Source organism: Lissotriton helveticus, chromosome 5_2, assembly GCF_964261635.1.
Source record: "Lissotriton helveticus chromosome 5_2, aLisHel1.1, whole genome shotgun sequence".
NCBI classification, from domain to species: domain Eukaryota; kingdom Metazoa; phylum Chordata; class Amphibia; order Caudata; family Salamandridae; genus Lissotriton; species Lissotriton helveticus.
The window spans coordinates 5,599,906-5,625,720 of NC_136066.1; the positions used below are offsets into that span (position 1 = coordinate 5,599,906).

At 47.3% G+C, this 25,815-nt stretch overlaps 1 protein-coding gene across 7 annotated transcripts in view; it reads right to left on the reverse strand.

The window, feature by feature from the left end:
* CIZ1 (CDKN1A interacting zinc finger protein 1) overlaps positions 1-25,815 on the reverse strand; it is a 582,047-nt gene that overhangs the window by 529,060 nt on the left and 27,172 nt on the right. Inside the window, exons 2-3 of one of the 7 annotated variants that reach the window (XM_078646623.1) lie at positions 21,620-21,646; positions 19,882-20,020 (exon numbers count right to left, since the gene is read on the reverse strand). The exons of 3 other annotated variants lie outside the window; for them this stretch is intronic. Coding sequence is in view for 3 of the 4 variants with exons in the window: in XM_078646622.1 (XP_078502748.1) it covers positions 19,882-20,033 (152 nt within the window). In the remaining variant the exon portion in view is untranslated. Of the gene's footprint in view, positions 1-19,881; positions 20,216-21,619; positions 21,647-25,815 lie in introns of those variants that run through there. 3 more of the 7 variants (XM_078646622.1, XM_078646617.1, XM_078646620.1) reach the window with 3 other exon arrangements.

Consider the following 25,815-nt stretch of genomic DNA (forward strand, 5'->3'; position numbering starts at 1 on the left):
TCGGGCTAATTCTTGTTCATGCATAGTACTAAGTTCACTATAACCGATTCGTGATTTCAGAATTTGATCGGTAGCTTGAAATACTTGTTCTAGAGAACCTTGTTCCGGTGCTGGAAGATGAAAGACTTTCTTGTGTTCTAGGCGTGACTGTCGGTCTGGAAATCTAGACTTACCCACATACGCTATTCTGGCGGGATTCTCGTTGTCTACCTCTTCAGTAGAAGAGTCATTTTCTTTCTCGCTTCCTAGAGCTTCTTTGCGTTGTTCGTGTAACCTTATTATTTCTTTACGAATTTTCTTGTACATATTCTCAATACTATTGAGTGTCTTGTGCTTACCCTCGGCTATATTATCACTCCACCTTGTCAGAACTTTCATTTCGGTCGGATCTTTAGTCGGGGAATCTTGTTCCCGTATTAAACAATTGATCAGAAACTTTAATAACATGAACTGGATCTCAGCTTTTCTGAGAGACATGACTTCAGCAATACTTTCTGGATCTTGTCCTGTACGAATGAAACGATACATTCTGTCTAGATCTTCTTTCATATTCGGTAGGGTGACCAAATACTCGGACACCTGCCTTATACGTACGGAATATATAACCATACTATCCTCGCCTGGGACTGGATCATAACAGCATTCAGTAAGAAGTCGCCTGATTTCTGCAATGGACTTATATTTGGGCGTACGCTGTAACGCACGTTCATGTAACTCGACTGCTCCTAAACGTCTACTTGGCGGCGGGGTACCAGGAGGACCTCCTCCCGCGGCCCCTAAACTGGAATCGTCGACTGATACTCTTCGTGCTGGCAGAGTGACTGATGTGGCGGGAATTTGTACTACGGGCTGGACCGGGGGTACCGTAACAGGTACTGCCACAGGTGCCCCGGTGGCTGGAGGATCATGAATTACATTATTTACAGGAGCTGGCAGAACAGGATTTGCATATTCTGGGACTGTGTCGTCCAAATAGGACGAGAGAAAAATATCAGCTGCGGTCGGTTTGTGACGTAGCTTGGTCGGAACTAAGGGTGGCGGAAAATTACATGGTGCTTCCGGGGTTGCTTTTGGCAAGCCCTCGGCAAGAAGAGGATACATACCCTTAATGAGGGCATTCCTCTGTCTGTCTGACTGTTCGGTTTTAACTCGTTCACCTATTTCGATTAGTTCCTTTTCTTGGGCTTTTTCTAAGGATTCTCTACTTAATTCTGACTTTCTGATTTCTTTTTCGGTTCTTTTATGAGATTCTTTGCGCCATAACTCGATGGCATCTTTCTGTGACTGTCTGGCTTTCTTTTTCCATAATACTTCTTCTACTCGCATGATGCACTCGGCATCCCATGTACCCGATACGGGCCATCTGTACTTTTCTTCTAACTGTTTGGTGTACTCCACCCATAAATCTAGATATAATATGGCACTTATGCCATGCTTCTGATACATAAAATGACCTGGACTGTCCCTAGGCGGGACAGGAACTGCTTCTTCTAACAGACCTTTTCTAGTTTTTAACTGACGTAATTTGGAAAACAACGGCATGACTGAACTGTAGTCTAGACACAATACAATACACAATGAACACGATAATTACACCACTTTCATACCACGACATTGAAATACATGAATGACATTTAAATTAACAGTTTTGACAAAATACTACCTGGAATACTGAAAACAGAATACATGAATTTCTCGAGAACAGAACGGACTAGAACAGAAACTAGATGCACTGCTAAAACAGTACGAAACTTACCGGTCTCATAAAGAGACACGTCAGGACCCGCATCCACCTAAGTGGACACTTCGTGTTGGATCTGCGTACCCAAACCCACGGACCAGAGACAATGCAATTGACCCTGTCTAGATACTACCCCAGCAACGGTACTCACCGGGCAGCAAGAACGGAAGGCCTCGGACTGGACTGGACTGCTACGAAGCCGCACGGACGAACTTCGGACTTCTGTTACGGGTGGGCCTCCGGATACCTCGGACCTTGGACTCTCGGCTTGGGCTCTGGTCGGGACTCGCCGCGTTCCTCCACCGCCTCGTCTGGATGCTGGACCGCAACCTCCGTCTCCTCCGTGGGCCTGAGGGATACTTGAAGCAGAAATATCTGCACGTGCACGGTATGGTTCCGTCACGGCTGCAGAGGATCAGGGGGCTTGCGTGGCTTTACCGGCGCGTGGGGAAAGGGCAAGTCCCTATTCGGGCGCCATTATGTGGTAAATAAATAAATAATACCTCTATTTTTGACTGGACATAACAATAACAGATAGCTCAATAAATAAGAGTCAAGATTCGAGGTAGTAGGAGTTTGCAGGTTTAATACAGCATAAAGGACAGGAACAGGACAACCTGCACGGGCAAGATCTGGGATGGCTAGCCAACAGGGGGCCCCGACAGCTGTCGGGCAGGAGCTGGAATGAGCGCGCTGGCTTTTAATAACAATACACAAGTATATATACTAAAACAATTGCATTACAGTACATACAGTAGGTGTGACAGTGGGTGGAGTTAGCAACAGTCGCGAAAGATAAGGGTGAAAGTAGGTGTAACAAGAGGCGTGAACAGGGCGTATACATAGACATGTGATGTAAACGTAACAGAATATGTCATAAATGGGGCGGAAACATGGAGGGGGCTACCTAAGGAGCCGGGACCTCTAACCTAGTGGTGCGCGCAAACTGACGATGACGTGTTACTAAGGAGAAGCTGGGGGCTATGACTTCTGAGCTAGAAGGAGAGACGAAAGTCTGGAGAGTCAGAGCGACATGTACCTAAACACTATCTAGTATCTGATGTTTAGAGAACATGTTGATAGAATCCAAAAGTTATCAGGGCAAAGGCTAACAGACACTAAGACTGGTGCATGCATTATTCTACATGTAGTGTGTGTTGAGGAATATTAAATGATCATTAATACAGTATTTCTCTTACATGGAGACGTAAAGGCTAGACGATGACTGAAACTATTGATGCGATTCAGTAACTTAGGAATGCAGAGAAGGAGGGCTGGACTGATAACTAGAATCATAACATACTCTTGGCAGACTGGAGGCAGAGCCAGGCCGAGCCGGGCACTGTGAGGCAGGAAGTAAGTGAAGGGTCAGGGATACAGGTGGGGGCTGTATCGCTCCTCGGAGAGGGTTCAGGAGATAGGAGCTGAATCTGAGTCCGGGCCCTTTTGAGGCCTAGAAACGGGGACTTTACAATGAAATAACGTGCACACTGAGAAACGTGGCAACGTAGCTTTACATAGGCCTGATGCTCGTAGCTTTCACGAGAACTGGAAACTGGCATACTAGAGATGGACACAACTGTAATTGCGTCTTTAATCGATCATGGGGAATACATATGCATATTAATCGTGCACATATAACATAACATGGGGAACACGTAGGGACACAGAACATGGCAAAATTTACTTTTCCACAGCAGGGCCTTTGGATTCATCTTTTGACACGACGAACACCCATCCACGTCGTGGTCGGAGCTTAGACACCAAATACAGTCTTGGTGTGGGTCCGTAACGGACATCATCTTTCCACATTCTCTACAGGGTTTAAAACCCGTCTTCTTTGTCGACATATTAAAAGAGCGAAGAGGCCAGAGAACGGAGAAATGAAGAATTACAGTAACAGAGTTACTAAAAGCTACAGAGTATCCCGAAACCGTTAGCGTCGACGACGCGGAAAAAAGGGAACTGATGTCATCACGCCGGCGTGGGCCTATTGTAGGCGTCGGTGACGTCAGCGGAGTCGCGAGCGATGTCGTGTCTCTATGACGTCCGAGTCCACGTCGGCGCGAGGCTACAAAAAGAATTTCCGAATGTTGCTGACACAAGGGGATATTCACAAGGTGAGGAATCCACACGGCAGATGTATCTATCAGAAGAACGTCGTTTGTTGTTGGTCATGCAACAGATGTCATTTGGCCCTTCATTATAGCACTTCCGGGTCGTATGACGACCAATCCCATGGCTTAACACACTGTACAGGAGCTGGGGGTTATTCTGTGTGAAGGACGAGACACTGCTAAAACTTAAAGCGGTCTAGGAATGGAGCATTGATGTCTCTGCATCACAGAGAATGCTGAAGGCTGCTTAACATCAAGTGAGGTCTACCGCTTCTGAAAATTATATTTCTCGCTCTCCCCGGGTGCAAAGTGTCTCCACCTCTGTTGTAAGATAGCATTGCGCTAGTGGCGGTGAAAGTGAAACCGAACGCGCAAGTGAAACCAAACGTGCTGACACAATCGTTAAAAGGAACGCGCTGACAGTGAATGTGAAACCGAACGCGGTGACAAACTCATTAAAAACAAGATGGCTTGGGACTGTCCACAGTCCCACGGATACTCGCATGCTGTTTGCAATGGACAAATGGCGAGAGCAGCCATCTTTGTCCATTGCAGACGCGTGCAAGAGAGCCCTCGCAGATTTGATTCCAAAAGGTACTCGCAATGGCGAGAGCTGCGCATGCGCCGCTTTCGCCAGGCGAGACCTAAAACAAATCAATATATGTGTGTGTTCCTCTGGCAGTGGAGCTTGCTCTGTCCTATGCTCTTTTCTTACCTATCCCACACTGATAAAGGTGGTATACTTACAAAGTATACTTTCCTGACTAATGTTCTAACAACAAGAGCAAAACAGATGCAACTTTTTGTTTATTCAACTCCCTCGGTGGTACTGCTACTCAGTACTTTCCTACCTTATGCACTCCATCCCTAGTCTTTCTTTTTCCCCAGACTCGGTGGTCCTCGTCCGAGGATGTAAATTGTACAAGACAGCTCCAGGCACTGTGGGATCACTGAACAGAGAGAAGGTCCTGGATAGCTTGTATTTCTGGTGGGACAGCCTCATTCAAAACATTGTTCTCTTTGTCAGTTTGTGTCCAAATCAGCTTTGCATCACGAAAGGGCACGAATCTGGGCACCTATTCACATTCAACATCTCCTATGCCCTCCTTGACCCACTGATCGTAAGGCAACGGCAAAGGTATACTTTTGCAGTGAGTACCATGGATGCAATTCTTTCGAGCAGCAACCTTTACAGCCGTCTATGAAGCCAGAAGAACAAGTTACTTACCTTCGGTAACGCTTTTTCTGGTAGATACAATATCTGCCTGTGGATTCCTCACATTGTGAATATCCCCCTTGCGTCAGCAACGTTCGGAAATTTTCTTCGTAGCACGCCGACGTGGACGACGTCACAGGAGTACGACCTCGCGCGCGACTCTGTCTGACGTCACCGACCCCTTATCAGGCCCACGCCGGCGTGATGACGTCAGTTCCGCCCTTTTTTCCATGCCTTCGAGGCACACGGACGGACCAACGACAGCAAATATGCAAATGTACACAGTACATATAGAACAAAATCAATACAATAGCATAAACCATATATACAGAAAGACCAGGTATAGCAGAGTGGACAACGGGGAGGCGGGTGGGCATGTGAGGAATCCACAGGCAGATATTGTATCTACCAGAAAAAGCGTTACCGAAGGTAAGTAACTTGTTCTTCTGATAGATACATCTGCCGTGTGGATTCCTCACCTTGTGAATAGAGTCCCACAGCAGTCCCCACTCCCGGAGGAGGGTGTCCACTCCGCTACACCAGGAAATCTTGGAGAACAGAGCGCGCGAAGTGGCCGTCCCTCCTCACCTCGGTATCCAAGCAGTAATGCTTTGCAAAAGTGTGGAGGGAGGCCCAAGTCGCGGCTCTGCAAATGTCCTCAACAGGTACACCTCTAGACAAAGCAGATGTTGCAGACTTTGCTCTAGTTGAATGTGCTCTAATACCCTCAGGAGGGTCCTTACCCGCAAGGGAGTAGCAGATCTTGATGCACAGGATTATCCACCTGGAAAGAGTGCGCTTGTGCACCGCTCAGCCCTTCCGACAGCCAGCAAAACCAACAAACAGCTGGTCGTCCACCCGGAAGTCTTTAGTCCTGTCCAGATAGAAAGACACCGCCCTCTTAGGGTCCAGACGGTGCAGTCTCTCTTCCTCCTTAGAAGGGTGAGGGGGAGGATAGAAGGTAGGAAGGGTAATGGACTGTCCAAGATGGAAGGGAGTAACCACCTTAGGCAGAAAAGCAGCCCTGGTCCTGAGAACCAACCTTTCAGCATGAATGGTCAGGAATGGGGGCTTGGAACTAAGAGCCTGAAGCTCACTTACTCTCCTTGCCGAGGTGATTGCAACGAGGAAGATCGTTTTAAAAGAAAGAAGCCTCAATGGACACTTGTGCAAGGGTTCGAAGGGAGAACCCATTAAGAAAGTCAGCACAAGATTCAAATCCCAATGAGGAACAACAAAAGGAGTAGGAGGGAACATATTTATAAGAGCCCTCAAGAACCTTAAAACCACCGGAGATTTAAAAAGAGAGGGCTGATCCGGTAAACAGAGAAACGCTGATAACGCCGAAAGATACCCCTTGACCGTGGCCACAGCCAAACCTTGCTGCGCCAGAGAAAGAGCAAATTGTAAAATATCAGATAAATGAGCCTTCAAAGGGTCAACATCCCTCTCCCTGCACCAAGAAACAAATTTAGACCACCTATAGGAATAAATGGACTTAGTGGTGTCGCGCCTGGCAGAAAGAATGACATCCACCACATCGTGAGGGAGAGAAAAAGAATTCAAGTTGCCCCGTTCAATCTCCAGGCATGAAGGTGTAATGTCTGGAGGTGGGGGTGTAGAACCTGCCCCTCCACCTGAGAGAGGAGGTCTGCCCTGTGAGGGAGACGGAGCGGCGGGTGAGAGGAGAGGTGGAGAAGGTCTGTGTACCACACCCTTCTTGGCCAATCCGGGGCGATCAATATGACTTGGGCCCGGTCTTGGCGAATCTTCCTCAGAACCCGAGGAATCAAGGGTATGGGGGGAAACGCGTAAAGGAGTTGATTTCCCCAACTCAACTGAAACCGCGTCCCCCAAGGCTCCTTGCAACGGATACTGGAGACTGCAGAATGACGGGCAGTGAGCATTCTCGCGAGTAGCAAACAGGTCCACCCGAGGAGCCCCCCACATCTGAAAGATGTCGTGAACCACCTCTGGGTGAAGCCTCCACTCGTGGTCGGCAGAGAGCTGTCGACTGAGACTGTCCGCAAGAACGTTCAGCACCCCGGCCAGATGATTTGCCATCAGACAAATCTGATGGTCCTGAACCCAGGACCAGAGACGCAGAGCCTCTCTGCAGAGACACTGCAACCCTACTCCTCCCTGCTTGTTGATGTACCACATCGCGGTCGTGTTGTCCGTCAGGACTTGAACCGACCGACCGCGAAGGGAAGGGAGGAAGGCCTTGAGCGCCAAACGTATCGCCCGCAATTCCAGAAGGTTGATGTGAAGCAACCTTTCTTCTGGAGACCAAAAGCCCTTGACCTCCAGGTCCCCCAGATGAGCACCCCACCCGAGAGTGGATGCATCCGTTATCACTGTGGACACTGATGGAGGCAGTTGAAAAGGCTTTCCTTGAGACACATTGCCTTCCACGTCCCACCAAGACAGATCCGCTGCAGCTTCTCTGGAGATCCTTACTGACTCCCTGAGATCTCCATTGTGCTGATACCACTGCCTGCGGAGGCACCACTGGAGTGCCCTCATGTGCCAGCGTGCATGACTGACCAACAGAATGCAAGAAGCCATCAGACCGAGCAGACGAAGGACCTTCAGGACTGGAACAACCGCTCCATTGAAGAATAAAGGAATCATCTCCTGTATGTCGTGAATCCTTTGAAGTGGAGGGAATGCACGACATACAGTAGTGTCAAGTACCGCACCTATGAACAGGTTGCGCTGGGAGGGCACCAGGTGAGATTTGGGTAGGTTTATCGAAAAACCCAACCTGTGCAACAACTGAGTTGTCTCTTGCAGATGATGGAGCACCTTCTCCGGCGACTCCGCTTTGATCAGCCAGTCGTCCAGATAAGGGAACACAGGTATCCCCGATCTCCTGAGATGCGCAGCCACCACTGCCATCACCTTGGTGAAAACTCGAGGCGCAGTAGTAAGTCCAAACGGAAGGACCGCAAACTGGTAGTGCTGCGATCCCACCGTAAAACGGAGATACTTTCTGTGCGACTTCAGAATGGGGATGTGAAAATACGCATCCTGCAAGTCGATCGACACCATCCAGTCTTCTTCCATCAGCGCTTGAAGAACCTGAGCAAGGGTGAGCATTTTGAACTTCTCCTGTTTGAGAAAGAGGTTCAAAATCCTGAGATCCAGGATTGGCCGAAGCCTGCCATCCTTCTTGGGTATCAAGAAATACCGGGAGTAGCACCCTTGACCCCTCTCCTGCTCTGGAACCACCTCTATTGCACCCTTTCGGAACAGAGCCAGGACTTCTTCCTGCAGGAGCAGCAGGTGGTCCTCTGAACAATAACCCTGGCAAGGAGGGTAATTGGGAGGGAACTCCTGAAAAGGAAGTGCATACCCATTTTCCACGAGATTGAGAACCCAAAGATCTGATGTAACCGATTCCCAATCTCGTAGAAAATGAGTAAGCCGACCCCCTACTGGCCCCACGTGATCCAGAATGGCGGATCTAGGGCTGCTTTGCTGATGCGGGTTGGGTATTATTGGAGGAAGTGGAGGAAGAGGAGACTTGACACCCACGTCCACGACCCTTCTGTCTACCTCTATAGGACTTATATAGAGGGTTCTGCTGTTGCTGCTGTTGTTGTTGGCCTTGCCTGAAGGGACAAAAAGAGGATCTACCAAAGCCTCTAAACTTTCTAGTTGTCGACCCTCTCATCTGGAGACCCAAAGATCTTGCAGTAGCACAGCTATCTTTAAACCTTTCCAAGGCTACATCTGCCTTTTTACCAAAAAGGCCAGTCCCTTCAAAAGGTAAGTCCAGCAACGTAGATTGCACATCCGCAGAGAAATCAGAGGATTTTAACCACGCGGCCCTCCTGGTCGCAATAGAAGAGCCCATAATCCTGACAACAGAATCAACTGTGTCCATGCCACTCTGAATAACCATGCGTGCAGCAGCCTGAGTGTCTGAGACCACCTCATTAAAGTTCTTTCTATCCTCCTCAGGAAGCTTAGGTGATAACTGCTTCACAGAATCCATCAATGCATGGACATACCTTCCTAAAAGGCAAGTAGCATTAGCTGATTTAAGAGCCATGCTCCCTGAAGAGAAAGTCTTCTTTGCAGACTGATCCAACTTTTTTAATTCTTTGTCCGCTGGTACTTGAGGGAAAGAGCCTGCAGCCCTGTTAGAACATGCCGCCTGCACCACAAGACTTTCTGGAGAGGGGTGCGAAGAGAGGAACGCAGGGTCATCAGGAGCCACCCTATAGCGTCTTGCAATAGATCTCGAAACTGCAGGAGCAGACAACGGTCTCTTCCAAATCTCTTTTATTGGATCTGTTAAGGCATCAGTGAACGGCAGTGTAGGTTCAACAATAGAAGAGGGAGAGTGCAAAACTTCAGTAAGGATGTTGGGCTTGTACTCAACCGTGGGCAGTTTCAAGTTGAGAAGATCTGCAGCCTTCCTAATAACGACGTGATAGGGTGCCACGTCCCTAGAAGGAGCATCAGAAGCTGAAGGTAAATGCCACTCAGGAGAGAGCTCCAGACCACTAGCATCACGCAGGTCTTCAAAGTCATCATCATGATCAAGAAGTTCACCCTCTTCCACATCTGAATCTTCACCTCCCCTTTGTTCCAGAAGACGCTGAGCCCTTCGTCTCGACCACTCCAATCGAACCGAAGTCGACGGATCCGGTAACGACTCCGACGGAGCCGGATTCGACGTCGAGCGAGGAGCCGGGGCAGCTGGAGGACGAGACTCACGGACAGGTGTGGAACCTCGATCCAAACTACGAGGTCGATCCGGAGTCGGCGAAGCCACATACGGAGTCGAAGACCTCGGCGGTGCCGTACCGAGCCAAGGTGTAAGAGGCGTCGGCATAAAAGGCATAAATGGAGCCGGGGCGTACGACTGAGGAATACCCAAATTGTACGATAATGGACCCATGGGACCAACAGGTGCTCCAGCGGGGTACATCGCCCTGGAATACACTCCAAACATCGCATTGAGAAAATGCGAGGGGTCCTGACCAGGACCAGGAAAGGGAGGGTACGAACCTACCGGATGCTCTAAAGGAGGTCGTTCCGACACAGGTTCATTCTGACCTTCTGGGTCCACAGGAGTCTCCATCGGAGCCGGAGTCTGAGGAATTACCTCTTCTTCATCCTTATGTTCCGAAGAATGTAAAGATACTGGATCCAGTTCCGGTTCCGGAGTCGGGGAACCTCCGATTGACTGAGCAGGAGAAGGAGAAACGAAGTCCTTATGCTGTTTGCGAGACTTCTTCTTCGAATCAGAAGATTCCTTCCCTGAATGATGTCTTGAGCTGTGCTTCCTCCTCTTGTGCTTTCTCCTCGAGGAGCTCAAAGCGTGACCCGAAGCCGACTTGGATCCAGATCTAGATCTCTCTCTGGACCTCGTCCTCGCTCTGGATCTCGACCCCACTCTGGACCTCGACGCCGACCTCGATCGAGATCTTTGCTTCGACTTCGAGCGTCTCGACGTCGACCTCGAAGATCTCCCAGCATCTCTTCCCTTTACCTTCGCGAGAAGTAGTTTTGCTTCACGCTCTCGAAGCGCCTTTGGGTTCATCTTAAAACAAGAACGACAGTTCTTAACGTCGTGGTCTGAACCCAGACACCACAAACAATCGTTATGTGGGTCGTTGATAGACATCATGCGGGCACAAGACCCACATTGTTTAAATCCTGTCTTCCTCGACGACATCCTCGATGAAGAAATAAGTCGCAAGGGAGAAACAGTAACAATTAAATAATAGCCAGATACTAAGTATCGCAGAAGATCCCGAAAACCGTTAGCGTCGAAGACGCGGAAAAAAGGGAACTGACGTCATCACGCCGGCGTGGGCCTGATAAGGGGTCGGTGACGTCAGACGGAGTCGCGCGCGAGGTCGTACTCTTGTGACGTCGTCCACGTCGGCGTGCTACGAAGAAAATTTCCGAACGTTGCTGACGCAAGGGGGATATTCACAAGGTGAGGAATCCACACGGCAGATGTATCTATCAGAAAAACTTGCACCAGACCTTTCCACCTGGGTTCCAAATTCTTCTTTCTCTGAAAATTCTTTATCAAGACAAAGTCCCCAGATTGGATGCTGTGGCCAGGTCCCTCTGGTTTAGGAGGCAGGGAGTCTCGTATCTGTTTGTGAATAGAAAGCAAACTTTCTGTCAATTGTCCAAGATAATCAAGCAATACAGGATATTCAATGTCTGAATATTTCTTCAGTCTTGGGACACCCCAGACATTTGCTGGGCGGCCAAAAACTATTTCGTAGCATGATAAGCCAGTTCTAGAATGTGCTGTAGTCCTATTTGACAAACGAGCCAACGGAAGAGCATCTGGCCATCTCAAACCTGTTGTCTCTTGAATTTTTGCACATACTTGAGATTGTTACAATATTCTAGCTCAAATTGAGTCCATTTGGAGGACTTCAAAGGGAAATGTAGGTGGTGCAAAACTACCGGATGGTGTAGGGGTACCTTTTCCTGGATTGTGACTCATGCAAATCATGCACCTTTTCACTAAATGTGTAGCTGTCTTGGAAAAATTATCATTACACCAAACCGGGGCCAATAATTTACAAATACCATTTGCACTGATATGAGCTGGACCATGAGCCATAGTAACCACAGGGAGTACATATGCATAAGGTAACATGCATTTCTATTCTCCAGACAAATCAGTCCAACACCCTTCATCATCTAGGTGTGCTGTACTCTCTTGCCACACCGCTAATTCTTCTATCGTGGCCTCTTTCACACTCTCAACCGTGTTTTCAAACATGGCGTTCTCAGGAACCCATCTTGCTGGGCCTGCAATATACATTCTCTTCATCTTACTCGGAGTAATCTCCTTGGCTGTCTGATCTGCGAACGCATTCCCTCTACCTACATCATCTGTCACTTTCTTGTGGGCACTACACTTTACAATAGCCATTTTCTTAGGAAGTGTCAGTGCAGGTAATCATGTCAGATGTCCATGTTGTATCGTAGTACCATGGGAGGTAAGGAATCCTCTCTTTGCCCACAGGCGCCCAAAATTGTGCCCCACCCCAAATGCATACTGTTTGTGTAAATATTGACAACTAACCCCTCTCTCAATTTACAAGCTCGTAGTGCAGTGGGGGTGCCATCTGGTAATTTAAAACAAGAGCCTTTGACATATAGTTCTCCTTGGGGATCAGATAGGGAACATCAGTCAAGTCTACCAGTCCTTTCGTCTCTTCGTCTGTTTGGAAAATACAGTCACAATTGTCAACTGCATCATTCTGGGAAGGGAGGGGTAGTAACGTGGATGGATTCAGTGGCACATCTTTAAATCGTAATATCTTTAGTAAACAATGCCAATTCATAGCCGGTAAGACTTGCACTGGTGAGGTGCTGTGTCCTTGTTTTATTCAGAAGTGTATCCACAGCATTGGGTACCGTACCTGTGAGGTCAGTATGAAGTATGAGTCCAGCCGATTGTCTGATGGAAGTGGCCACAGCTGCGACCGCTCGCAGACAGCTCGGGAGGCCTCATGTGACAGGATTGAGCACAACAGACAAATAAGCACAAGGTCTCCGTCTATCGCCAAATCTTTGAGTCAAAACAGAAAGAGCACAACCAGCCATCTCGCAGACGTACAATACAAACGGTTTCCTATAATCAGGTTTGCCTAGCACTGGAGCAGAGCAAAGCGCAGCTTTTGATTGTTCAAAAGATTGCTGACAATCTGGCGTCCAAGGCAAAGGCTCAAGCTCTGCTTTCATTGTTAATGCAAGCAGAGGTTTGATTAGTAAGGAATAATTTGGGATCCCCTGGTGGCAGTAGGAAGTGATGCCTATAAAAGCACACACATCCTTTTGATGTTGTGAACAGGGCATTTTATTGATGGTCCTTATACGTTCTGGTGTTAACCTTCTACCCTCCTTCGACAAAAAGTGACTTAAATAGATGACCTCCTGTCGACAGTATTGAAGCTTCGAAAGGGAAACCTTATGACCATGATGTGCCAAGTGAAACAACAACTTCGCTGTACTATCCTCGCAACCTTGTTCCATATCAGAAGCAATCAACACATCATCGACATACTGCACCAATGCATTGCCTGGAGAAAGGGAGAGTGAATCCAACCGACCTTTCAGTAGGACTTTGAGGAGTGCAAGATCGACAAAATCGAAAACTTTTACCAGCTAGAGAAAACCCGAACAAATACCTGCTGTCTGGGTGTATAGGTATGCTAAAGAGTGCATTTTTCAAATCAATGACAGAGAAAAAATTAGCAGAAGGAATAATTGTTAAAAGTGTAGTGATATCTGGAACCACTAGGAATTGCGGGACCACTATTTTATTGACCTCATGCGAATCAATCACAAAAAGATATACATCATTAGCACTATTAGGAGGATTAAAGGTGCCCTTTTAAGACCGGAAGAATAGGACTATTGCATATGTCACCTGTAGTCTCTCTTTTTTTTTTTTTTTTAAAACCTTTATTTATCAGTTTTCATGGATCATACATGGTTACAGTGGTTACAATCATTCCAAACACATTCAAGCGACTGGGTAATAGGTACATTGTCCGAGGTAAAGGGTCCAGACGAAATGCAAATGCGAGTGTGCTGTATCTCGCTACATCTACAGAAAGGCTGTATAAAGTCAAAGATTTGGAGTCTTAAAGCCATAATATTTATATCACAGATGAGCATTAAGAGCATTCCTCAATAATCAGGTCTCCACATTGATAGAAGCACATAACAGCAGAAAGTTAAGAGAATTAGCGACATGCCTACAGCAGCGCTGGGATAACAAAACATTAGAGTGTGCTACCCATAACCCATGACCTTAGTTGTCATCATCTGACCCTTCCGGGGACGCTGTATTTCTTATCAAATACACCTGTAGAGGACCCCAGATATCTTTCGGCTTATTCCGAACCGGTAGCAAATCAGCATAGATATTGTGTTGATCCTGACAGTAGATTACATCGTCTAACCATTCCTTAAACTTCGGGGCTCTTCCCCTACCCCACCGGCATGCAACCCTCCTTTTGGCAAGCACTAGAGCAGTGTCCACAAATCTTCTAATGGGCTTAGGGATATGCTGTGTGTATCCCAACAACATAACCAGCGGGTCCCTATCCAGTGCTCCTCCCATCATAATCTGCAAGGCTTCGTGTACCTGAGTCCATTAGCTATACACCCCGGACATTCCCATGCAAGATGAATGAAGCCCGCCCCCTCCGCATTGCATCGCGCACATCTATCATCTTCTGCCAGCTGGAATCGCAGCTTCCGGACCGGGGTATAGTAGAATCTTTGTAAGAACTTGTAGTGTATGATTTTGAGCTTACAGCTAGAAGAGATATTGGCAGTGATAGTACAACAATAATTCCATTGGTCATCAGTAACTTCCTTGCCTATATCCAAACCCCACTGCTGTCGCGCTTCACCTTCCAGCCCGTCGCGCTGTAGCCTGACATTATTATACAATCGAGAAACAAGATGGCGGCCATCCGACATCAACATAGCGTGCAGTGGTAACACTACCTCCGGTTCGTTCGGAAAGTGTATCAGCACTTCCTTCAGCCCCTGACGCAATCTGATGTAATAAAATACCTCAAGGGGGGTCGGTTGCAGTCCTTGAAACAGCTGTTCTCTAGTGCGAAATTGCCCGTTTAGAAATAAATCCCCCCACGTGGCAACCTTAAGACGTCGACACATTAGTCTAAATCCCGCCTCCTGCAGTAGTGATAATTGGGGGTGATATGTGAGTGGCATTACTGGGGAATATAGCAGTGAAGTACAAAGGATCTTAGCCAATCTATGCCACGCATCAACCGTGCACGTTACCGTGGTGGCTGGTGTGTCTATGTTTGCCACCGTACCCTGAATCATCCCGCTAAGAGGGATAGGACGCGCAATCCAATCCTCTACCGCCAGTTGTGGCATAAAAGGCGAACGGTTCATCCAATGGTACGCATATTGCGCCTGAGCACTTATGTAGTAGACCTCGAAATCTGGCACATCAAAGCCTCCTTTCTCGTAGGGCTGAGTCAGAATTGACCATCGTACCCTCGGTTGTTTCCCCCCCCAAAATAGCCGTAGGAGTTCCGATCGCAGCCTAGTGAAAAAATATGCCCCGGGATAATAAGGAATATTTTGAAATAAATAAAGAAAGCGAGGCAACACCACCATTTTTATTAGTGACGCTCTGCTCTGCCTTCCATCGACAATGGCAGCGATTTCCACCGTGAGACATCATCGGCCAGTTTAGTAATGGCAACACCATAATTAAGTCTAAGTCTCTCCTCCCTATTCAGAGATCTAACAATACCTAAATAGCGAAGATCAGTGTCGCACCATTCAAGTGGGTAGTCCAATTGGAATCTCGGAACTGCACACGTAAGTGGGAAAAATTGTGATTTCTTCCAGTTTATTAGCACTCCCGATAACCCTCCAATGGCTATGAACTCGCGCAAAATCGAGTTAAGGTTGAGCTGCGGTTCTTTGACATACAATGTGATATCGTCTGCATACAGCGATACCCCTATCTGACGCTGGAAACATTTGAAAGCACTTTCCCTATGTAGTTGGCGAATGCGGCATGGCAACGGTTCAATGGCTATAGCAAATAGCAGCGGGGAGAGAGGGCATCCCTGCCTAGTTCCCCTCGTTATGGGCACCTGAGGTGATAATACTCCATTAATCGACACTCTCGCAACTGGCTTGGTATAAAGCAGTTCCACCCACTCCACGAATATCCTGGGGAACCCCATCCTATGCAATATAGCAAAAAGGTACTTCCATTCCACGGAATCGAACGCTTTCGTCGCATCGAGAAATATGGCTGCAATCGGGATCTCAGGGGCTATGGTAGGAATTAGCGAGAACCAAGTACGAAGATTATGGGTTGTGGCACGTCCTGGCACAAAGCCAGCCTGGTCCGGTAGTACTATCTTAGTCATAATCAAAGATAGACGTGTCGCCAAGACTTTAGCAAGTATCTTTGCGTCACAATTGATAAGAGACAACGGCTGGTAGGAATCTGTGTCCATCGGGTCCTTGCCTGGCTTTAACAGGGAAGTTATCACTACCTCCCTCATCGATCCCGGCAACTTCCCAACTTCCAAGGACTCCTCAAAGACTTCTTTTAGGACTGGTGCCATAACATCAATGTAGCATTTGTAAAATTCAGCAGGCAGTCCATCTAGTGCCGACGCCTTGCCATTAGACAGCGACATAATCGCCTCACGTATCTCGTCCAGTTCAAGTGGTGCGCCGAGGAACTGCCTGTGGACATCACTTAACCAACACACCGCGTTCTCATCTAAGAAACTTCCTAAGTCAATGTCTGCAGTCTGTTGCGTGGTATAAAGTTTCCCATAGTGCATCAGGAATTCCTCCAATATCTCCTGTGTATTCTGACAGCCCTTGCTCTCTGGTGTAACAATTTCCAATATATTAGTGCTAAACCGCCGTTTCCTCGTGAGCGCCGCCAGTACCTTTCCAGGCCTGTCTCCTTTACAGTATCTACGCGCTGTCCAGTGTTTCCCCATAAACCTAACTTCTCTAGTTGCCTCTTCCTCATACTCTGAAAGCTTATCCCTAAATCGCCCATGTACCTCTGGGTCTCCACCTCTCGTCATCGTAATTTCCAACTCTTTCAGCTCGCGGTCTAACTTCCCTATTTTTCTTCTGACGTCCCTCAAAACACCGCAGCTCTTGGATATACAGAACCCACGGACCGTGACTTTGAACGCCTCCCAAACCATTTCCACACTGTTAACCGAACCCTTGTTTCTGGGGAAGAATGCTTCTATTTCTTCTCCCAACTCAGTTTTGAACACCGTATCCAATAACACTGAGGGGAAAAGCCGCCACGGGGGCCTCAGTTTGTCATATCCCGGCAGAGCCAGCTGCAGCAACACTGGGCAATGATCCGAATATGTTCTGGACAGATGTGCCACTCGCCCTATACCCAAGGCCAACCCTCGGGACACAAAGCAGTAATCAAGCAGAGCCCAGGTATTGGTGGGTGTTGTGAAATGGGTCCTTCTCTGCGCCCTGGGTGAACAAACCGCCAGCTATCCACCAACCCAGCTTCCTCAAGTACGCCCAGCAGCACATCTCTAGCCTGTTTGTTATATTGCCCACAGCCATCCGACCTATCCATCCCAGGGACTAGTGCCACATTAAAGTCTCCTCCCCAGACAATATGAATAGCACCCACTCCCATCACATGTCCCCAGAGTGTCGTGAAAAAATCCAGGGTGTCCACATTTGGTGCATAGCAACTCACAAATACAACCGTATCTATACCTAATCTGCCCCACAATATCACGTAACGTCCTTGAGGATCCATGATCTCCCCCAACAGATGCAGGTGAAGTGATTTCTTGACGAGCACAGCACTCCCCCTTGCATAAGATGAATATGATGCAAACTTCTTAATCACCGCCCATTTACTTGCAAATTTGGGCTCAGAGCGCGGGTGTAGGTGGGTTTCCTGCAACAATGCTATTTTTACATTATGCCTATCTAAATAAGCAATCACATTCCTGCCCTTCCTGGCGTCATTGAGACCCCGCACATTCCAAGATAATATTGACACTTTACTCAACCCTGTATCAGCCATAATCCGTGGTAAGGACTGTACCAAAAGCTGCACCACCATGTCTAGACTCCAGCCCGGTTGTACCATAATCCGTCTGACCATGAATTCTGGATCGCACTTGCAACCACATTGTGCTGTAATCGTGTCCCTTCCCCCCCCCACCCACTGACAGCCCCCAACCATGTCAGGCATTCTCCAACTCCCTCTCACCCACCCTTGCCCAAACCAGACAGCAACTCTCCCGGAAGTCTTACGCCATCTTAAACCACTGGCAACATAGCATACGAACAGCACTGCCATGAATCTTCCCGCCCCTCCCCCCACCCACTGAAGCATCCCCAACTTGCCAGCATCGCCATCCCACCCCCCTCCCTCCACTGTCAGCCAACAACCCAACAGCCGCAGTGTAAACAACATGGTGTATGGGGTACTCCCTCTCAGGGACATCAGAGGTACCACATTGCCACCCCCTGCTCCTCACTCTACGTCCTGAACCTCCCACTTAGGGCTTTGCGAGGAGTGGGGATGGTGCCTGTTCCAACCCTTAATCACATCCCACGTGCCGCTCAACATGCTCTTGGGTATACACCTGTCGCCAAATATCAACTGGAACTAGTAGACCCAAAAACATTTCAATATCAGTGAGGGTCATAACAGTTATAAATAAATAAATAGAAAAGCAGCCTCCGTCAATTCTTTATAGTAAGCAGTAAGATTTTTTCTAGGATCAGGCAACGTAGCTTTAAGGGCAAGAACTTCACGCCTTTTCCTTGGAGTATAAACCCATTGTTCACGAAAACGGGCACCAACAGCCGGTCTGATAATCGCTCCATGTTGATCTGTCACTTCAGGGATTTCTGGGTTGTAAATGGGATGAACTTCTCGCATTGGGAACTGAGTTATTTGAGTGGGACTCTTATCTTGCAATTGGCGTCTATAAGTAATCAGAGTTGAAATGTTCCTAAACACCTTCACTAATATCAAATAATATTTAGTGTGCTTCCGTTTTGATGTGTGTATGCCAGAGGTCAATTAGTGCGTCGGACATATGTTTAACCCCTTCGACGCTGATGACGAGCTGGGCTCGTCATGAGGTAGCCTCCTGCTACGCTGATGACGAGCCCAGCTCGTCAAGTAAAGTGCGCTTTCGGAAATCTCAGCGTATGGGCGGAATTCCGCCCGCACGCATGCGGTTAAGGGCATTTTGCTGTAAGAAGGGTTCGAAGTCTTGCTCTACCTGCCGGATAGCCTCAAGACAGTAAATTGGGTTGCAAGCTCACCAAATTGCCTGGCCAGCTATTACTTTCCTCTCTTCCTTCCCCCACTTCACTTCTCATTAACCGACCAAACCGTTCTCTGAATCCGGTCAAACCTCTATCTTCCGAACCACGCACTGGTGTGTCAGTAACTAATGACAATGGAGGATAAATTACTGCAACGGGAGTAACAGGTATTGCTGCAGTCTGAGATTGTAATGAAAGAGAAGAAGTAGGGGCAATAGGTGTGACAGTAGTAGAGACAGGAGCAACTTGTGCAGGGTGTTGTTGCTAACGGGGAACAATGGGGTATATCCATTCTGGGACATATGGTGGTGGGGGTCAGGCATCTAAAAGGGTCTCCATGAAAGTATCTTCTTCCGCCTGAGCCATATAGGAGCAACCAATTTGCAACCAAAATCTCCTGTCCGCACATTCTTTCTCCGTTTCCTACTTCTCCTTATCATAAGCGCCAGCCTTCTGTGTAAGGGTCTACATACCTCGCTTTCTAGCATCCTTTCCCATTTTTAAGCACCTCCGTTTGGCCTCCTTCTGCCAAGTACGGAGGGAGTCAAACATGGATTGTCTACTATGTCTTTTTAACATCTTTTGTTCATCAAAGGATCCTGTCAAAGGCCAATGTAACTCTGCTTTGTCCCTCGTATATTTGTGCCATGACATACTGAACATAATAGGGCCAAGGCCATGTTTTATATACATATCAAAATTAGGACTGCCCTCAGGAGGTGCAGGCTGAGATTCTGCCAACCGTGCACCTGTAGAACGACAACGATAGCACAAACTCCAAATTTTACTAAAACCAGGCAATGCAAAGAAGAGAAAAACTATGTTGTTATTTTACGTGGCAAAGTATTTGCAAAACACTTTTCACCAAAACCGCCCTCAGACTGAAACAAGACCAATTTACAATGGTACCACATCCACATGAACTGAAACAGACTCACCTGATGTCAGGCGCACAGATAGACCAGTTCTCCACTGCCGACTCTTCGGACCAAACAGTCAGATCACAGGTTCGCCGTTCTGGACTCCAGTCAGGATCACCACTGGGCGAGGGACTCTCCGGTGGGACAGAGGCAGCAGCTGCGAGAAACATATCTCTTCATGCAGGGATCCCCGAGCCATCATTCAAACCTTATTGTGTTCTCGTCACCCTCTCCTTTTGTGGAAAATGGATGGGTCATGTTGCGATGGAGTACCTGTTCAGGCGCCAAATGAAGGAAGTGATCCGCTTAGGGCCACCCGGGTCACCACAGACCACCTCTCTGCCTTCCATATCGAATGAAGAGTCAGGGAAACAGTTGAGAATATAAACCAATAATCCTTTATTAGTCAGGGATGTTGAATTCCTATAGCCCGACACCCAGGACATATTGTTTGGAGTCAAGGGCAACAAGTTTTAATGTGTATTTTGTCCTTGGGACCAGTAGGCCCAACCCCCTGCAACACAAATCCTTTGGCTGCCAGTTTGCAGTACCACATTAAGGATCAGGGAAGGGTACTGCCTGTAGTTAAGTTAATATTTGTGTGCATGTATTAATGCTGTTCAAGCGTGTATTTATGGTTCATTAATTGAAAGCCTTTATTATTAGGGTGAGTGCTCTAAGTAAATGTATGCTCCAACTGCACTACTGACAGTGGTTCCAGTATGAAAATGTGTACATACTGTTTCAAAGTTTAGCAACATGAGGCTATGCATGATGCTCACAGAATGCTCAGATCAGATGCAAATAATTGCAGAAGCTTGAAAGAAAGATTAATGTTTCTTTGCTTTCAATATAAAATGTTCCTAAAAAATGAAAGTAGGGAAAAAAACATTTTGCTAAACTACTGTAAAATTTCAGGTATCATTTCTTTGCAGCATCATTTAGTAAAATGTGTTGATGCATGCTACTATTTCTCAAAAATATTCATAACGGAAAATTTGTGTGACCAGTTTCAATAAGATTATGGGAAACAAAAATAAACAAGCCTTGGCAAACCCAGTAGGTCTGACATTGGTGGTCAGCTTTTTAGTTTTGGCAATGCGTGACTTGTTTTGGCATGGCTTTTGTAAAACCTTGATGTGAGAGCTGCCAGGCCCTCACCATTATAACAAACATTGGCAAAAGTAAAAATCGTTTTTGATCTCAAAAAAAGCACACACTGCCACATTACTTACTGGCACTAAACAAAACTACTTTGTGTACAGATATGCTCCTTGAGAAAGAGCAGTATGCCGTCACGCACAGTGAAGCCAGCCGATTCAGAGATAGAGAGAATTTTAATAAACACAAAAGGTCATGGTTAACGCCAGACCAAATTAAGGGCCCAATTATTAAAGAAAGTCTCAAAAGTGCACCTTTGGTATATGACTTTCATGAATTCACAAGAATTTACATTAGTAGGGCAAAAAATAGTACTTCTACAAAATATTTGTGAACTGCATTTTAGCTTGAGCAAATATGCATTTGTAGATTTGCTCATGTGAAAATCTGGATGTTTGAAAGTTATTTTTCCCTCCAATTAATTTTTCCCCCAACTCAGAAAGAAGGTTTACGTCTGCCACTCTCAGAAGTAAATTTCCAACATTTCTCAGTATGGGAAAGATTAGAGAAGATTTGTTGAAAACCCTTAAAACATGCAAGTTAGAAGGTTTGCACAGACTCAAAAGGGCATTCCAACTCTGGAACTACTGCTTACCACCATCTTCAGTCCCAGTATGTAGATCTGCGGAAACACAGCAACATAAAATTATTACTAGTATTCAAACACTACTATGGTACATGCCCTGGCATAATCAGAGAGGCTACATAAGAGCTTATAATGGGATTGCTGCCATAATTTGTGGCAGCACTACACGGCACCAAAGGGAAAAGGGGATTTTGTTACAGGACAAGTAGATTTATGAAGCAACCTACCCCATGGACAAGTAGATATTTTAATAAATTCCACACACCTGATTAGTATAAGCTCAGATAGGGGCTCCGTCTGCACAGTCTTGTAAGAGTACTACAGAGGGAACTGAGAAACAGTAAGCACAAAGGTACATTATGTACATTGCATGTTTTTTTTTTATAAATCTTTTTATTTTTAAAAAGAACAAAGTAAAGTGGTCATCACATACAAGGAATACATTTTGGTACATGACATCCGTATGAAAGTCACAGGAACTACAAATCTGTCAGATCACATTTAATCCTGGGAATAAGTATTTCTATGGAGATCATAAGTCAGTTAGCTCGTCAATGGGAGTAATGTGGGGGGGGGGTACACATATATTTCCACGGTAGTCATTCCAGTTGGACCACACCGCCACCCACTTCCGTGGACATCCCCGGGCCACATAAACTGTCTTCTCCTGAACCATACTCCAATACATATCCTTCTTCCAGGAACTGAGCGTTGGTGGTGTGACAGCCCCCCACAACCTCGCGATGTTTCTCTTTGCGATCGCTAGGCCTAACGTCGCCCATAGTTTGCCTTTCGATGGGAGATCGGAGGGCTCCCAGATATTAAGAAGGAACCTCTTAGCCTCAGGGCGCAATTCCACCCCCCACACCTCATACATACAATTGAGCACCCGAGTCCAGTAGGTCTGTATCACCTGGCATTCCCATATTATGTGTAAGAAGGTACCAGCCTCCCCACACCCCCTGCGACAGAGTTCATCTTCGCTACGACCCATCAGGACTAGCCTAGTGCCAGAGACATTGACTCGATGCAGGATCTTCAACTGAATCAGTCGCAGTTTTGCCGAGATTGCTATTTCCCTGGGGGATGCCAGCGCCTCTCGCCATTCTTCATCATCAATTTCGAGTCCATCTGCCTCCCATTTCCCCCTCAGAGCTAGTAGTGGGTCCTGGGTATGATTAATGAGTTTTTTATATGTGAGCGAGATGGCACCTCTCCGGGAGGTGGCCATCAAGTAGTCTGTCTTTGAGTGGTGAGGACTCAGGGAGCTGCGTCCCTGGAGGAATATTGGCCTGAAGTGCATGCCGGACCTGCATGTAGCGGAAGTGTTCTGTCCGGGCCAGGTCATAGGTGTGTTTAAAGCGTCAAATGGTATTACCCCGTCCGGGCCCCACATATCTTTGATCCGAGTTATCCCTATCAGGTCCCAGTTGCGGATTCCTTTTGTGCAGCTAAGAGTGCCCAGTTTTTCCGAGGCCCAAAGCGGGGTTGCTAGGGTAAGTTTGTCAGCCCAACCCAATTTCTTTTGGCCTATGTGCCACAGCTGGACTGAGTGCTTGGTAGGTCCTGTTAGGCGGTACCTACCCGGTCTAGAGTAGAGGGCTGCCTCAAAATTCCCGCCCAGATGAAGCCATTTATCCATCTCGCACCCTGGGTCATTCCCTGCACAGTAGGTACCCTGGTTGATGGCCTACAGGTGCGCCGCCCAATAGTATTTCCGGATGTCCGGGAGCGCTATCTCCATCAAACCACCCAAGCGTGAGCTTTTGTAAGGAGATACAGGGCATTCCGGTCCAAAGAAGGTCTCCCTGGATGGCCTCTATGGTGGCAAAATATCTTTGTGTAGATCCGGGTAGTTTTGGAGGGCGTATAGTGTGGAAAAGTAAATTTTGCCATGTTCTGTGTCCCTACGCGTCCTCCATCATATGTTATGTGTGCATGATTAATATGCATATGTATTCACCATGTTCGATTAAAGACGCAATTATAGCTGTGTCCACCTCTAGTATGCCAATTTCCAGTTCTCGTGAATACTACGAATATCAGGCCTATGTAAAGCTACGTTGCCACGTTTCTCAGTGTGCACGTTATTCCATTGTAAAGTCCCCGTTTCTAGGCCTCAAAAGGGCCTGGACACCAGATTCAGCTCCTGTCTCAGCCCCCACCTGTGTTCCTGACCCTTCACTTACTTCCTGCCTCGCAGTGCCCGGTTCAGCCTGGCTCTGCCTCTGAGTCTGCCAAGAGTATGTTATGATTCCAGTTATCAGTTAGTCCTCCTTCTCTGCATTCCTAAGCTACTGAACTGCATCAATAGTTACCATCATAGTCTAGCCTTTACGTCTCCATGTTAGAGAAATACTGTATTAATGCTCATTTAATATTCTTCATCACGCACTACATGTAGAATAATGCATGCTCCAGTCTTAGAGTCTGTTAGCCTTTACCCCGATAACTTTTGGATTCTATCAACATGTTCTCTAAACATCAGATACTAGATACTGTTTAGGTACATGTCGCCCTGACTCTCCAGACTTCAGTCTCTGCTCTTAGCACAGAGTTCATAGCCCCCAGCTTCTCCTAGTAACACGTCATTGTCAGTTTGCGCGCACCATTAGGTTAGAGGTCCCGGCTCCTTAGGTAGCCCCCTCCATGTCTCCACCCCATTCATGACATATTCTGTTACGTTTGCATCACATGTCTATGTATACGCCTCTGTTACACCTACTTTCACCCTTATCTTTCGCGACTGCTATTGACCACACCCACTGCTCCGCCTATCGTATGTATTGTAATGCAACTGTTTTAGTATATATGATCGTGTATTGTTATTAAATGTTAGCGCGCTCATCCCAGATCCTGCCCGGCAGCTGTCGGGACCCCCCTGCCGGGCCCTGCCATCCTATTCCTATGCAGGTTGTCCTGTTCCTGTCCTTTATGCTGTAATAAACCTGCAAACTCCTACCACCTCGAATCTTGACTCTTATTTATTGAGCTATCTGTTATTGCTATGCCTAGACAAAAATAGATCCGGTATTATTTATTTATATACCACATAATGGCGCCCGAATAGGGACTTGCCCTTTCCCCACGCGCCGGTGAAGCCACGCCGGCCCCCTGACCCTCTGCAGCCGTGACGGAACCATACCGTGCACGTGCAGATATTTCTGCTTCAAGTATCCCTCAGGCCCACGGAGGAGACGGAGGAGGCGGTCCAGCATCGAGACGAGGCGGTGGAGGAACGCGGCGAGTCCCGACCAGAGCCCAAGCCGAGAGTCCAAGGTCCGAGGTATCCGGAGGCCCACCCGTAACAGAAGTCCGAAGTCCGTCCGTCCGGCGTCGAAGCAGTCCAGTCCAGTCCGAGGCCTTCCGTTCTTGCTGCCCGGTGAGTACCGTTGCTGGGGTAGTATCTAGACAGGGTCAATCTAATTGACTCTGGTCCGTGGGTTGGTGGTACACAGACCCACAAAACGAAGTGTCCACTTCGGTGGATGCGGGTCCTGACGTGTCTCTGTATGAGACCGGTAAGTTTCGTACTGTTTCAGCAGTGCATCTAGTTTCTGTTCTAGTCAGCTCTGTTCTCGAGAAAATTCATGTATTCTGTTTCCCGTATTCCAGGTAGTATTCTGTTCGAACAGTTATTCTGAATGTTATTCATGTATTTTAATGTCGTGGTATGAGTGTGAAGTAATTATCGTGTTTATTGTGTATTGTGTTGTGTCCAGATTATAGTTCAGTCATGCCGCTCTTTTCAAAACTGCGTCAGTTAAAAACCAGAAAAGGTCTGCTAGAAGCAGCAGTTCCTGTTCCGCCTAGGGACAGTCCAGGTCATTTCATGTATCAGAAACATGGCATAAGCGCCATATTGTATCTAGATTTATGGGTAGAGTATACCAAACAGTTAGAGGAAAAGTATAGATGGCCCGTATCAGGTACGTGGGATGCCGAGTGCATCATGAGAGTAGAAGAAGCATTATGGAAAAAGAAAGCCAGACAGTCACAGAAAGATGCCATTGAGTTATGGCGCAAAGAATCTCATAAAAGAACCGAAAAAGAAATCAGAAAGTCTGAACTAAGTAGAGAATCCTTGGAACGAGCCCAGGAAAGGGAACTAATCGAGATAGGTGAACGAGTTAAAACAGAACAGTCAGACAGACAGAGGCATGCCCTCATCAAGGGTATGTATCCTCTTCTTGCCGAGGGCTTGC